Source organism: Globicephala melas, chromosome 11 (assembly GCF_963455315.2).
Source record: "Globicephala melas chromosome 11, mGloMel1.2, whole genome shotgun sequence".
In the NCBI taxonomy this organism is placed as follows: domain Eukaryota; kingdom Metazoa; phylum Chordata; class Mammalia; order Artiodactyla; family Delphinidae; genus Globicephala; species Globicephala melas.
In genome coordinates, this window is record NC_083324.2 from 23,647,924 (window position 1) to 23,664,037 (window position 16,114).

At 46.7% G+C, this 16,114-nt stretch overlaps 1 protein-coding gene across 2 annotated transcripts in view; it reads left to right on the top strand.

The window, feature by feature from the left end:
* LRIG1 (leucine rich repeats and immunoglobulin like domains 1) overlaps positions 1–16,114 on the top strand; it is a 119,829-nt gene that overhangs the window by 97,302 nt on the left and 6,413 nt on the right. For both annotated transcript variants that reach the window (XM_030867661.2, XM_060308691.1), the window contains 4 exons: positions 885–956; positions 1,726–1,797; positions 5,673–5,836; positions 15,259–15,579. In XM_030867661.2, the coding sequence (XP_030723521.1) occupies positions 885–956; positions 1,726–1,797; positions 5,673–5,836; positions 15,259–15,579 (629 nt within the window). The remainder of the gene's footprint in view (positions 1–884; positions 957–1,725; positions 1,798–5,672; positions 5,837–15,258; positions 15,580–16,114) is intronic.

Below are 16,114 nucleotides of genomic sequence, written 5' to 3' on the forward strand. Positions count from 1 at the left end.
CAACACAGACTTCCCTTTGGATGACAGCCCATGGAAGAGGCATCCGTTTCTTCCATGTGTACTGCAGGGGCAGATTTGGGTTTCTGAGAAAACTCTTGACAGTCACTTATGAGACTGTGATTGGAATTCTCTGGAAGCGAGACCCCCCTTCTCATGGGTAGGTAGTCCAGGTACAGGCATTAGATAGCCTGGGGGGCTGACCGTTGAGGACCTGTCTATCTAGGATTTAATAACCTCGGGCCGTTGGCATCATTTAAAACCCGGGCTCTTGCGGAAGAGCCGAGGGGCCTTCTCGCAGGCAGGGGTGCAGCGCACTGTGGCCGCATCCTGGCTGCCAGCGTGTGCCCCGGAGCTGGGGGGCCGTCTCCATAGATACCCACTGTCCTGTCCTCCTCTTGCCTCCTCTGGGGACCTTTATCCCCAGAAGGCAGCTTTCAGAAGTGGGTGGTAGTTTTTAGTTCCAAGAGTTTTCCTCCTGACTGCTTCCTCTCGCTGGAGCAGTGGTGAGTTCTCTCTCCCCTGTGGGACTATGGCTACACTCCCCCCAGGGTGGTCCTTAGAGAGAGAGAGAGAGCCCAGGCTGGACAAGGTGATTTCCACTTAACATTGCAAGGGGCCTTTTTGGCGAGACAACGCATGCAATTCCTACCTGTCATCACTGTTAAATTCTAATAAAGATAAAAGTATCTCATTTCAGAAGGGGGAGGGCCCACATACCTCAGATGCATAATCTCGGCAGGGGTCAGATTTCCACCTGCCTCTCCCTGGACAGGCTTATCAGATAGCACCACCCTAATTGTGTGTTCTCTTTCTCCCCACCTTCCCTTGTTGCTCTCCCTCCCGCTCCCACCCCACCTCTGTTTCTGGATGTTTGGAAACTGCAGAACTCTGTCGGGAAACAAGATCAAGTCCGTGGCTAAGAGAGCGTTCTCGGGGCTGGAAGGTCTGGAGCACCTGTGAGTACCTTCCCTGACCCACAGGCCTGCCAAACGTGGCTGCCGGGGAAGTCTGCGAGCAATTTAAAAGCATCTTTGTAAACTGAGACAGGCTATTTGGAAACACCAGCTGCTTCCTTCTAAGTCAGCTTCAACTTTGGCCTTCGTTTTGCCTATGCCAGAAATGGTTACAGAACATATGGCCACTCGGTGCTCAGATAAATGCCGTCCTCCTGCCTGGCCTCCCCATTGCCTGGGCCTGCTCAGGCCCTGGGCTCCCTTCCACTTCCACCAGGACCCTTTATACTGCTAAAGCAGCGCAGCAGTGCTGAGTACACGCTGGGTTTAACTGGGAGGTTCCTCCTGGTGTGTTCGCCTCTGAGAGCCTGGGAGGAAGAGGACGGAGCCAGCCCTGAGACGTCCGTGTGTCACCAACCGAGGCGGATGCCTCTAGTACTTGATTCTTAGGGTATTTTGTCTTTGAATCAAGTGCGGCCACAATTCTGTTGGGAAAGTTTTGCCTGTTGACTTGCTGAGCGGGCCTTGGCTTAGCTTTGATGCCACCCTTAAGGCTGGCTCGTTCCAGAGTTATTGCACGTGTCAATGTAGGTGAAATAATAGCCGCTTACAGTGGCCTTAGGACAGGACACGGGTGTCTGGCTCGTGTCTGTGGTTCGCTGGCGAAGCCTGGGCTGTCAGGAAAAATCCCTGAGCGTCGTGGCTCAAACATGTGGCTGACTTGAAGGGCGCCTGGAGTTTCTTTGCCTAAGTAGAGAATGTTCTTTTTCAGGAACCTTGGAGAGAATGCAATCAGGTCTGTCCAGTTTGATGCCTTTGTGAAGATGAAGAATCTTAAAGAGCTGTAAGTACCGGGGATTCTGTGGCCCCAGTTGGCGTGAGTAGAGGATTTCCGAGTAAGAAGTGCCTTCATTGGATTATGCTCTATTTTATATAATAGTTGTGATCGTTTATCGTTGTCTGTAAGTTCAATTGTCTTTTTGAAAAAAATGCCCTCTGGGGGCTTCTTCTGAATCAGGGGTCAGTATACTTTTGCTTATAGGGCCACAGTAAATATTTTCAACTTTTTGGGCCACAGGGCCTCTGCCATGACAACTTGACTCTTGTAGCAAGAAACCAGCCATAAATAAGACATAAACGAATAGGTGTGGCCGTGTGCCAGTAAATTCTTATTTACAAAAGCAGGCAGTGGGCCTGCAGGCCGTCGTCGACTAACCGCTGCTCTGGGTGATGTGAAACAAACTCTCTTCTGTAAATGGATAATCCTCCCTTTCATTACGTCAAGGACAAGTGCTTCATCTTTTAGGGGTGCCTACAATGAAGGGCTTGTATTGAGAGGGGCTTCTTAAAAGATCTGGGTGGGCTGTGAGCAGGGCAGAGCTCTCCGTGGGATGGTGGCACGTACCGTGGGATAGTGAGGAGACGCCCAGCCCACGTGTGTTCCCAGGGCCCCCATGGTGTTTGTGGGCCGTGATGCTGCCGCTGCAGACTTGCCGTGTGGGCCCATGGGCGACAAGGGTTAGAAGAGCTTGCCTGTGTCCTAGTCTCTGGCAGAGGAGCTCATCTAAGTATTCAGGTAGCAACACGCAGGTTTCCTTTCTTCTTCCTGTACGTGAGTCCGATTCTGCAGCCATTGAGTCTGAGCCATAATGTCTAGTTCCCTGAAGGTGCAGCTTTGGGTTCCTACAAGTGCTGAGAACATCGGGCATGCCAATGGCCGTCTTTGCACCCTGAGCTCATCCTCGTCCCTGCGGCCAATCCTGGTGGACCCTCGGTGGCAGCGGGGAGGGGAGGAATGGGGCAGTAGGGGGGTGCAGTCCCCATAGTTGGAAACCGAAGCAGGAAGAGGCCCCGGTGGCGTTCCCAGGGGTGCGTGAGGGGAGGCGAGGTGGACGGGCCCTGGCCTCACGACGTTCAGTGTCCTGCGAGATTGAAGTCTGTCAAGTTGGTGCCCTTTCTCGTAAGGGTCCTGATCTTAGAACGGGAGTTCGTGGAAGGATGGACACTTGGATAGATATGTGATAAAGCAGGTATCACAGAACATTCAGATTTTACAAAGTGAGTGAGTCTGTGAGTGTTCACGGTGCATTTCCCTCCAGCATTTCTGTCTTTGAAACTTTCCAAATAACATGTTGGAAGTAAAAAAGATCCAGTTAAAGGGAAGAGAGAGAAAGAGAGCAGGACAGGGAGAGAGGATTTTCCTTTGGGCCTCCTGAAGACTCAGGTTTCCTGAGACAGTTTTCTAGTTGGGACTAACTGGGCCCTTCCAGGTGCTTGGAGCCCCTCCCCCGCAGATGCATCTGTGTGGTTCTGGAGGCTCAGCCTTGGCCCCCTGCCTAGGCTTCCCATCAATCGCTGCATGTACCCAGCTGGGGCTGGCCGTGGGCCCAGTCCTCTGATGGGAGAAACGGTTAATCCCACTTGGTCATTTTCTTCCCCCATTGGATCAAGGCAGGTTGTGCTGTGCACTTAGTCATCCTCTGGGTAAATTTCCACAAGCGATGATTAGAAACACATTTGGTGTTGGAATCATGAAAATGTGTGATATAAGCCAGCGGAGTGCCGGGATGGCTGCAGGCGGGGGCCCGGAATGGCCGTGCCTTTGGCTGCGGGAAGCTGCAGAGCCTTGGGGTCACCAGCGATCCCCCGTCTGGCCTACGCTTGGTCTCGGAGGTGATGCGTGCGTGTGGAGGGGAGGTCGGTGTCCCACCGGGTCCCTCCATTTCTCTCCCTCCATCCCGTTAATCCTAACTCATTCTTTAGGACAGCCTTCTGTCCACCCTGAGTACCTGCCGTCTTCTAAGGTCTGGACCCCTCGGTGTGAGGAGGGTTTCATGCAGAGGAGGCAGGAAATTCTCTAGGGAGCTCGGCCAGCAAATGCCCTGAACGCATGACGTGAAGCTGAACCCTTTCCAAACACATTTCTGATCAAGGAGAAACGTCAGATTTGTTTTCTCCAGTTTGTTCCTGTGGTTCGAATGAAATATGTCCCTGTCCCCGACATAACGGGCTAAAGGCTCCCCGAGATGGCCAGTGTCCTCCCCTAGACTTCCGTGTGTAGTGCCCAGGCCTTCCTGCGGAAAGGGGCAGGCACGTCAGATGCCCCTTGATGGGAAGCCGTCGGTGCTTCTGACAGGGGGAGAGGCCCTTTCCACTCTTCGCCTGGGCTCGGGAGTTCTCCTGTGCCTGGCGGCAGCCTTCCCGACCACCACACAGCCTGCCCTGGGAAGCTCTCCAGAGGCTGGTGTGATTCAGCCGCTTCTTCGCGCTCACCTGTGAGGGCCTGTCCACCACCTACAGTAACTCCTCAACAGAGCCTCTCTCCACGTATCGCTAAGCACAGCCCTACCACCCATCAAATACAAAACCTAGGGCTGATTGTAAGGTCAAATATGGGCAAGCATCCCTGTTATAATGGCTTTGTGCTCAATTATTTCAGTCTTGAATGAGCACTTCCCAAAATTATTTGGTTTAAAATGCTCAGCTCATTCGGGAACGGTGAGGAGAGGAGCGAAGAGCAGATTCTATGTCATTTCGTCTCTGCCTTGGGTTCTCTGCCTTCAGGTTCTCTCTGCCTTGCTGTTTACTAGTTTGATGGTTTCCCTGCTCATTAGAAGGTCAGAGTGAAATGAAGAACGAGAAAGGGGCCTGAGGAATATGGTGAGGGTGGGGGAGGCCATTGCTCTATCACTGGCCCATGTGACATTTTTGGAATTTCAGAGCATCCCGGTACTCCTTTTTTGTCACCATGTACCGGGGACAGTTTATTCCAGGGAAGCGCATGTAATAAGTCCTGTGTCCATCCCCGTGCCGGGCTAACCTCCGCTCTTGAGCTCACGGCCCGAGGTCTTCCAGGAACACGGCAGCTCAGCCCTTCAGCTGACTTATCTTCGAGTGACTCCTCAGGAAGGAATGTCCGCAGAGATGGCGATTCCGATTTCTGTTGAAAAAGCTGATCCTCAGTTGCTGAGAAATGAGAAAGAAAATATGCTCTGTTTTGGTTGGAGCCTCACAAAACCCAAGTTGTGCGTTCTCATGCTCCCTGGGCAGTGGCAATTAACTCACAGGCACTATTTAGGGAGCGGAGCCGAATCCTGCCGGCCTCCTGAATAGCGCTGGTGTGGAGATAAATACACAAACAAGAGGGGAGCACGCCCGCGAGGCTGACATTTGGATGCAAGGAAACGTGCAGCCCTGCCAGATGAAAACAGAGCAGCCACACAGAAAAGGGAGCCCTTCTCGGGCTTGAGATCGGAGCCTCGCATGGAGCTTAGACGCTCCAAGTGGCTTATCGGGGGGGGTGGGAAAAAGCAGAGAGGAGGCTGTGCTACTCCCGTCTGTGGGATGCTCAGAGGCCAGGAGACGGCATCCCTGGGGTCACATGAGCGCAGTGGCTGTCGTGGGACACGTGTGAACTCCGGGTGGCTGCTACTTGAAGTGTGGCCCTTAGACCAGCGGAGTCAGCATCACCTGGCGGCCTGTCAGCGATGCAGAATCCAACCCACTGAGCCAGAAGCTGCGTTTTCTCACAGTCTCCAGGTAGACTGTACTTACCGCTCTAGGTCGCAGGAGAGGAGCCGTAAGAAAGAGCATCTCCCATTCAAGCTTTCTGACTTTCACGGCACAAGCTGATCGGAGGCGATGGGTCATTCGGGGCACAGAGGCAGATATCCCTTCTTTGCGGTCACACTTCACACGACCCTTTTGTCTTGCTTTCAGCCATATCAGCAGCGACAGCTTCCTGTGCGACTGCCAGCTGAAGTGGCTGCCCCCGTGGCTGCTGGGCAGGACGCTGCAGGGCTTCGTGACAGCCACCTGTGCCCACCCAGAGTCACTGAAGGGCCAGAGCATCTTTGCCGTGCCGCCAGAGAGTTTCGTGTGTGGTAAGACTGTCTTTGTGGTTTTTTTTTATTTTCCACAAAGGGTAAGGAGGCCAGGAGGCTTCACTATGGGAGTGATTCCTGTGATCAGAGTCAACCCTAGCCCTAGCCCATGGTTACCCATCAGCTGCTGGATACAATTTATTTCCCACTGAAACCACACGTAGTGTTTACGGTGCCGTCGCCTCATTATGTGGTTCTTGGAGTGCGTGCGTTTAATCAGGAGCAAGCACGAGCTGCTTCAGTTACACGGCAAATAATCAGTTACAGGAAGATGGCTGTGTTGTTTCAGGCCAGCGCTGGTGCCCGGATTTAGCTGTGAATTTACTCAGCATAGGAGGCTGGGGTTTTCCTGTGTGTTTCTTTCCAGCCCCAAGAATGAAAGGTTAAATACAGGAAGAAGGAGTCTCAGGAGAACAGCTGCTGTAGTAAAAAGAATTCCTTCATGTTGACTTGTGCTCTTGCTGTGTCTCCAAAGCACTGGAATCGGCACTGGTAGCTTTAAATTCTTTCTTCCTCCCGACTGTTGGCATGTAGGTCTTGCCATCTTTTGGACCAGGGGTGGTTGGGATCCCAGTTTGGCTGCAAAGAGCACAGAAAATGGTGAGCATCTGAACACAGAAACACACACACATATACACTCACACGTACGTGCACACAGGCACCACACACCACACTCAAATAGAGAGGATGCAGCCTCGTGGTCAGAAAGATGTGTTCAAAGAGCGAGATGAATTTTGAGTTGTTGCTGGTTTCTGCTCTAAGCAGGAGCGAGGGTGGCATTCCCGGACCTGACTGGAACTGCTGGACAGGTGCGTCCTGCTGCCTTTCATCCCTCTGGTCTGCCTTGAGCCTTGGGTGTGATATTCCCAACCAGGGGCTCCTGTAGGGTCTGGGGACCCCAGTGGTCCACTTCTCTGTCCTACTTTTTGGGCACAGCAGTAGCCAGTGTGCCTGCTGACATCAAGATACAGGTGGCCCCCTTTCACACGCCCACTCACCAGCACCTCCATCACTTCTGAGAGCAGGCTTGCTTTCCTTTCTCCTGACCCAGTCCAGCAGGAAGCCTTAAGTACACTATCAACGTGGGAGCAGCCCTGCCAAATCAGCTGTCTTTACTGTCATTCTCATGGGCACTGTGCACATGGCCCCCCATTGCCTAGGATGGAATAGCCGTGCCATCCATTGTTCCTTGGGTTTCTGGTCCCTGACCATTCTGTTGTAACAGAGCTCCCTGAAATTGCACTTTCTGCCCCTCCGTCCTGTCTCCTGCCACAGGGCATAACCTCTCCCTTTGGACAGGAGCCACGGCAGGACTTGGGACACGCTGCCCCCAGCCTCCGGCCTGTGGCCCTGGCGTATTCTGAGATGTAGCAGTTTTGACACATTTCTCAGAGCCACCTCCACATTTTCACTCAGGCTCCAACCCAAACAATCATCAAGTACTAATGGGAATCATGAAAACACTTGGCAGGAGATCAAAGTTTCAAGCTCTGTGGGAATCTCCCAGTCCTTTTTTATAAAATGCAAGTATAACCCCTTCACGCCCACTAGGCTAGCTAGAATCAAAAAGTCAGATACCAACAAGTGTTGGTGAGGAAGCCTCCTACGCTTTGGGGGAGGGGAATACAACATGGCGTAGCTGCTTTGGAAGACGGTTTGGAAGTGTCTCAAACAGCTAAACGTAGAGTTACGATATCACCCGCCAGTTCCACTCCTAGGTAAATACCCAAGAGAAACAAAATGTATGTCCACGTCAAAACTTGTACATGAATGTGCATAGCAGCATTACTCATACTGACCAAAAAGTGGAAAGGACCCAAATGCCCATTGGTTGATGAATGGGTAAATAAAATGTGGTATAGGCATACAATTAGGACTACTATTAGGTCATAAAAGGGAATCAGTCTTACAATATAGATGAACCTTGAAATATAAGGCTAAGTGAACGAAGTCATTCACAAAACACTGTATGTTATATATGATTCCATTCTCATAAAATGTCCAAAATAGGAAAACCTGTAAAGGTAGAAAGTAGATAAGTGGTTCCTTAGGGCTGGGGAGGGGTGGAGGGAGAGGGATGATAGCTAAAGGTACAGAGGTTCTTTCTGAGGTGATGAAAAATGTTCTTAAAGTTGACTGTGATGATGGTTACACATATTTGTGAATGTACGAAAAACCGTGAAATTGTCCACTTTAAATAGGTGAATGATATTGTAAGGAAATTATATTTAAACAAAGCTGTTTTTTAAAAGAGAAGTATAATTTACATATAAAATTCACCCCTCTAAAGTGTACAAGTCAGTGGTTTTTAGAACATGGAACAGTTGTGTAACCCTCACTACTATCTAATTTTACAACATTTTCATCACCCAGAAAAGAAACCACAAAACCATTAGCAGTCACTCTGTCTCCTCCCCTGGCAGCCACTCCTCTACATTAGGTCTCTATGATTTACCTATTCTGGATGTTTCATATAAATGGAATCCTCCAATACATAGTCTTTTGTGACTAGCCTTTTTCACTTAGTATAAATTTTTTATCATGTATTTTTAGTACTTCATTACTTTTTAAGTGGCTGAATAAATATTCCATTGTATGGGTATACATTTATTTAGCCATTCATCAGGTGGTTTCCACTTCTTGGTTATTATAAATAATGCTGCTATGAACACTGCCGTACAAGTTTGTGTGTGAAATCTCTTGGGTTATATACTAGGAATGGAATTGCTGGGTCATACGGTAACTCCATGCTAAACTTTTTAAGGAGCTGCCAGGCTGTTTTCCAAAGTGGCTGCACCATTTCGTATGCCCCTCAACAATGTATGAGGAGTCTGATGTCTCCCCATCCTTGTCAACACTTGGTACTGCCTTTTAAATTGTACCTATGCTAGTGGATGTGAAGTGGAATCTCACTGTGGTTTTGATTTGCATTTCCCTAATGCCTAATGATGTTGAGTATGTTTTCACATGCTTAGTGGACTTATATGTATATCTGCCATGGAAAAACGCTACTCAAATCTTCTGCCCATGTTTTAATTGGTCATTTGTCTTTTCATTGTTGAGTTATAAGAGTTCTTTATATATTATGGATACTAGATCCTCAGCAGATACAAGGTTTGCCAATATCTTCTACCAGTCTGTGGCTGGGTTTTTTCTGTTTTTTGTTTTTTTCACTTTCTTGACATTTGAAGCACAAAGGTTTTAAATTCTGATTAAGTCCAATTTCTTTCTTTTTTTTTTCTTCTGTCATTTGTACTTTTGATGTCATATCTAAGAAACTATTGCCAGAGACGAGGTCACAAATATTTACACCTATGTTTTCTTCTAAGAGTTGCACAATTTTATTAGCTCATACATAGTCCTCCAGTTTTGGTCTTCTGGTTGAAGACTCTTCTATTATGGTTCCCTCCCATGTCCCCATAAATTTTGGGGTCAGCTTGTCATTTATGCAATAAAGACAACTGGAATTTTGAAATAGGGATTGCATTGAACCTCTTGATTAATTTGGGGAGTATTGCCATCATAATATTAAGTCTTCCCAATCTGTGAACATGTGATGTCTTTCCGTCTTTTTGTAGCTCTTTTTCACTTTCTTTCAATGAAATTTTATAGCTTCCGTTATATGGGTCTCACTTTCTTTTGCTAAATTTATTCCTGTTGGTGTTTTTTCTTTATGGTGCTACTTAAATGGAGTTCTTAATTTCATTTTTAAATTTTCATTGCTAGTGTATAGAGATGGGATTGAATTTTATGTTGATTTTGTATCCTGTAACTATGTTGAAATCATTTATTAGTTCTAACAGTTTTTCGGTGAATTCCTTAGGATTTTTTTAATATATGATCATCATGTCATTTGCAAAAAGGTAGTTTTTTTCCTTTCCAATCTGAATGCTTTTTCTTTCTTTTTCTTATCTAACTGCCCTGGCCAGGTTCTCCAGTACAGTGTTGAATAGAAGGGATGAGGGTAGACATCCTTGTCATTTTCCTGATTTTAGGGGAAAAGCATTCAGTCTTTCACCATTAAGTATGATGTTAGCTGTGGGTTTTCAATGGATGACCTTTATTGAGTTGATGAATTTCCCTTCTATTTCTAATTTGAGTGTTTTGTTTTGTTTTGTTTTTAATAAATTTATTTATTTTTGGCTGTGCCGGGTCTTCATTGCTGTGTGCGGGCTTTGTCTAGTTGTGGTGAGCAGGGGCTACTCTTTGTTGCAGTGCACGGGCTTCTCATTGCGGTGGCTTCTCTTGTTGCGGAGCACGGGCTCTAGGCGCACGGGCTTCAGTAGTTGTGGCACACAGGCTCAGTAGTTGTGGCCCGCGGGCTCTAGAGCGCAGGCTCAGTAGTTGTGGCGCACGGGCCTAGTTGCTCCCCAGCATGTGGGATCTTACCAGACCCGGGCTTGAACCTGTGTCAGGTGCATTCTTAACCACTGCGCCACCAGGGAAGCCCTGTTGAGTGTTTTATGTTGGATTTTGTGAAATGCTTTTTCTGCATCTGGTGAATCACGTGATTTCTTTCCCTTTATTTTACTGATATGGTGTATTACATTTTTGGATGTTAAAACAACTTTGCATTCCTGGGATAAGTGCAACTTGGTCATGGTATAACATCTTTTTATATGTTATGGGATTTGGTTTGTTAGTTTTTTGTTGTTTTTTCATTTATATTTCTAATTTTTGTTTTACTTATTTTTGGCTGCGTTGGGTTTCACTGTTGCGCGGGCTTTCTCTAGTTGCGGCGAGTGGGGGCTACTCCTTATTGCGGTGCCTCTTTTGTGGAGCATGGGCTCTGGGTGTGTGGGCTTCAGTAGTTGTGTCACTTGGGCTCAGTAGTTGTGGCGCGCAGGCTCGGTGGTTGCTGTGCATGGGCTTAGTTGCTCCGCGGCATGTGGGATCTTCCCAGACCAGGGCTCGAACCTGTGTCCCCTGCATTTGGCAGGCAGATTCTTAACCACTCTGCCACCAGGGAAGCCCTGGTTTGGTAGTATGTTTGTTGAGATTTTTTTTCTTATAATTTATTAACAAATAAGTATTTTTATTTTTTAGCTTACAGAAGGTCTTTTTTTATTCAAGTCAGTGTGAGTTGGTACTTCATTGTAGTTTTGATTTGCATTTCTCTTAATAATTAGCGATGTTGAGCATCTTTTCATGTGCCTGGTGGCCATTTGTATGTCTTCTTTGGAGAAATGTGTATTTAGGTCTTCTGCCCGTTTTTGGATTGGGTTGTTTGTTTTTTTGATATTGAGCTGTATGAGCTGTTTGTATGTTTCGGAAGTTAAGCCCTTGTGGGTGGCATCAATTTGGATTTGGATACTTTTTATTGTCTGATTGCTGGGGCTACGATTTCCAACACTATGTTGAATGGAAGCGGTAGGAGTGGGCATCCTTGTCTTATTCCAGGTTTTAGCGGGAAGGCTTTCAGCTTTTTACTGTTGAGTATTATATACTCGGTGGTGGGTTTGTCATAAATAGCTTTTATTATGTTGACATGTGTTCCCTCTGTACCCACTTTGTTAAGATTTCTTATGAATGGATGTTGAATTTTATCAGATGCTTTTTCTGCATCTATCGAGATGATCATGTGGTTTTTGTCTTTTGTTCATGTGGTATATCACATGGATTGATTAGCGTATGTTGAAGCATCCTTGTGACCCTGGGATGAATCCAACTTGGTCGTGGTGTATGATCTTTTTTCTGTGTTGTTGCATTCAGTTTGCTAATATTTTGTTGAGGATTTTGCATCAGAGATTTGGCCTGTAATTTTCTTTTTTTGGTAGTGTCTTTGTCTGATTTTGGTATCAGGGTGATGGTGGCTTCATAGAATGTCTCTGGGAGTGTTCCCTCCTCTTCAGTCTTTCGGAAGAGTTTGAGAAGGATCGGTATAAGTTCTTCTTTGTGTGTTTGGTAGAATTTGCCTGTGAAGCCATCCTAGTCCTGGACTTTAGTTTGTAGAGAGGTTTTTTGTGTTTGTTTTTTTTACAGATTCTACGTCACTCCTAGTGATCCATCTGGTCAATTTATCTGTTTCTTCTCGATTCCGTTTTGGTGGGCCATATGTTTCTAGAAACTTGTCCATTTATTCTAGGCTGTCGAATTTGCTGGCATATACAAGTGCCAAATTCATATATGAATTTGTTCATAGTATTACCTTACGGTCTTCTGTATTTCTGTGGTATGGGTTGTTATTTCTCCTTTATCATTTCTTATTTTCTTTATTTGGGTCCTCTCTTTTCTTGGTGAGCCTGGCCAGAGGTTTGTCCATTTTGTTTACCCTTTCAAAGAACCAGCTCTTGGTTTTACTGACTGTAGAGAATTCTTATATGTTTACTCATAAAGGTCTACAGTTTTCTGTTTTCTCTGGTTTTGTTATCAGGTAATACTAACCTTATAGAATGGAGTTAGGAAATGTTCACCCCTCATCTATTTTTTTTTTCTTTTTTGGAAGGATTTATGAAGGATTAGTGATAATTCTTTAGATGTTTGGTAAATTTCACCAGCCATTTGGCTCTGGAGTTCTCTTTGTAGGAAGTTTTAAAATTGTCTTTACTTGTTATATCTATGCAGATTTTCTTTTTCTTCTTGAGTCAGCTTTCAGTTTGTGCATTTCAGACAGGTTATCTAATTTGTTGGTGTACAGTTACTCATAGTATTCCTCTGTATTCTTGTCTGTTGCTGTAAGGTTGGTAGTATTGTCCTTTCTTTGATTAGCATTTGAGTCTTCTCTCCTTTCTCTCTTCTTTTCCCTACCCTACTGTAACTATGTATTATTCAGTTTTGTTGATATTTTCAAAGAAGAGGAGCAGAAGAGAGTTCCTCAAAGAAAAGGAATAGAAGAGAGTCACAAACAAAAGTCCTTACGTATTTACCTATGTTGTTCCTTTAATGGTGTTTTTTTTTTGTTTGTGGAGTTACTGACGCGTCTTTTCATTTCCGCCTGAAGGATTCCCTTTGGTATTTCTTGTAGGGCAGGTCTGATAGCTGTAAATTCTGTTTTTTTGTTTTTGTTTTTTAAGGGAATTCCTTTATTTTTATTTTTTATTTATTTATTTTTGGCTGTGTTGGGTCTTCGTTTCTGTGCAAGGGCTTTCTCTAGTTGCGGCAAGCGGGGGCCATTCTTCATCACAGCGTGCGGGCCTCTCACTATCGCGGCCTCTCTTGTTGCGGAGCACAGGCTCCAGATGCGCAGGCTCAGTAATTGTGGCTCATGGGCCTAGTTGCTCCGTGGCATGTGGGATCTTCCACACCAGGGCTCAAACCCGTGTCCCCTGCATTGGCAGGCAGACTCTCAACCACTGCGCCACCAGGGAAGCCCTCTCTGTTTTTTTGTTTTTAAATCTGAGAATGTCGTAATTTCTCCTTCATTTTTGAAGGATCGTTTTGCTGGATACAGAATTTAGTTAACAGTCTCTGTTTCAGTACTTTGAACATGTCTTCCTACTGCCTTCTCACCTCCATGGTTTCTGATGAGACATCAGCTGTTAATGTTATTGAAGATCCCGTGTATGTGAAGAGTTGCTGTGCTCTTGCTGCTTTCAAGATTCTTTGTCTTTGCACAGTTCGACTATGAAGCTTCTAGGTGTGGATCTTTGAATTTATTCCATTTGGTGTTCACTGAGCTTCTCGGATGTGTAGATGCAAACTTTTCATCCAACTTGGGAAGTCTGGGGCCATGATTTCTTCAGATAGTCTTTCTGTTCCTTTTTCTTTCTCCTCCTTCTTGGACTCCCATTATTTGTATGTTGTTATGCCTGATGGTATCCCACAGGTCTCTGTGACTCTGCTCACCTTCTTCATTCTTTTGTTTCTCAGACTGGATAACCTCAGTTGGCCTGTCCCAATTTCCCTGACTCTTCTGCCAGCTCAGTTCAGCTGTTGAGCTCCTTTCGTGAATTTTTTATTTCAGTTATTGTACTTTTAAACTGCAAATGTATATTGGGTTCATTTTTACAATTTCTAGCTCTTTCTTGATATTCTTTATTTGGTGGGAACGGATTTACATACTTCCTTCTAGACGTGGTTTCTTTTAGTTCTGTGTACCTATTTAGAAAGCCAACTTAAAGTGTTTTTTTAGTAGGTACAAGATCTGGACTTCCTCAAGGACAGTTTCTATTGACTGCTTTGTGTGTTTTTTTTTCTATTTTTTCTTTGTTGATAAATGAGTGTTTTAAATAGTGTAGCAACTCTGGAAATCAGATCTTCCCTGTGTCTTCCCCTGGGGTTTGTTGTTTAGTTTATTGTTACAGTTTACTTGTTTAGTGCCTTTCGTGGACACATGTTGTAAAATCTGTTCTGTGCAGCCACTTTAGTCCCTCTGTGGTTGGCTTAGTGGTTAGCTAATGACTGGACAGAGTCCTTAAATTACTTCAGGCCTCCTGTCCTTTGCCCAGCATCTCTGCTGTGTGTTGGGGGTGTGCCATCACTTCCTGTTTGCACTGATCCTCGATGAGGGTCACAGGGAAGAAATTTGGACCCTCTGAGGTCTTTCCTGGACATACACATAGCGCTGCACATGCAGGTGGCCTTCTCGGTCCTCGGGAACATGTTGCCCTTTTCAAAGCCTGGTGATGACGTTTCATTCACCCAATTTCCTTTGCAGTTTCCTGGCCAGCCTATCAGTGGTTCCAACTGATACTTCTGCCTCAGCCCTGACTGCTGATTATTTTTACCACATGCCCCTGGGATAGGGCTTCCCTTGCTGAGCAAACTGTATCAGGTGGAACAAAAGGCAAGCCCCGAAGATGCAGCTTTTGTGGGCGTGCGCAGCTCACCCTGCCCCCCTCACTGGTTGCTAGGCTTGCTGAGTCTCAATGCTACTATAGAGCTGGAGAGAGAGGGATGGGACTTCGGGTAGGTTATAATGCCATAAAGCTCACTTTTCTTCCTGAGATTCAGGTGTTTTCTTGAATTAACACTTCATGGGTTGTTCTAGCCTTTAGCTAGTTTCTAAGATTCCGAAGAAGTTGATTGTGATCATTTTTTGCTTATATTGTCACTGCTTTAATAGGAAGTGCAGATTTTCAGATGTCTTTATTCTGACATTCTGGAAGTACTTCATCCCCTCTCCCTTTGGAGTAAAGTTTGTGGGTGAGGCCCTTGCATTCATGGTTGACTCTCTGAGTCTTGTGTGACAGTGAGTAAGTGTACGTAGCCTTCTCATGGAAACTGCGGATTGCTTTGATAACTGACTACCAGTGGATGTGTTTGAATTGAGGAGCGTGACCATGGAGGGATCACCATTCACGTATCTGTAATTGGATACAGTCAGACAGCCACGGTGCAAGTCCCTGACAGCTTAGGGTGCACAGGGACCCCGAAAGGACTGGTCACTGCTCGGGTCTGACTCAGTTTCTCCTGCGCGTGAACAGCAGCTGGTCCCTGTGTCCGGAAGTCTGAGTTACTTACGTTGGCTCTTCTCACCCCAGATGACGTACCCAAGCCACAGATTATCACCCAACCAGAGACGACCACAGCTGTGGTGGGCAAGGACGTCCGCTTCACTTGCTCAGCCGCCAGCAGCAGCAGTTCCCCGATGACGTTCGCCTGGAAGAAGGACAACGAGGTGCTGGCCAACGCTGACATGGAGAACTTCGCCCACGTCCGCGCTCAGGACGGGGAGGTGATGGAGTACACCACCATCCTGCACCTGCGCCGCGTCACCTTCGGGCACGAGGGCCGCTACCAGTGTGTCATCACCAACCACTTCGGCTCCACCTACTCGCACAAGGCTAGGCTCACTGTGAATGGTATGCAAATGCCGCCTTTCCATTGGGGTGTAAGAGTTCTGCAGAGCCACACTCGTGATCGTTCTGTCGCCTGTGTGGAAATGATTGGGACGGGAGAAACACCAGCTTCACTGGGACATTACTGTATCGTACCGTTGCCTGGCTTGGGCCCAGAACAAGTGCTGTAGATTGTAGGGTTATTCTCAGTGCATTCTTCGTTTTGGGTGATTTTTTTTTTTTTTAATCCAGTTATTATGTCAAGTGACAGTGTAGCCCCAAACCTTGTTTTTTTGTTTTTTCCATTTATTCTCCTCCTTAATCCAGGATGCCTGGTACCCAGATTCCAAGCATACCCTGATGCTGGGGAAGCTGATGCCCTTTGAGGAGACGACACAGCCGTGGGGCCAGCCTGGGCGGGGCCAAGTCTGACAGTGGTAGGGCTGCCGGCCTGACAGCAGAATGGCCTGTGGGTGTTGGACAAGGAGTTTTACTGGGCAGCCAGCTTTAGAGGCTGTTGAGGTGGCTCCTTCAGGGCTGTCTGTGGTAGTGAGTTTAG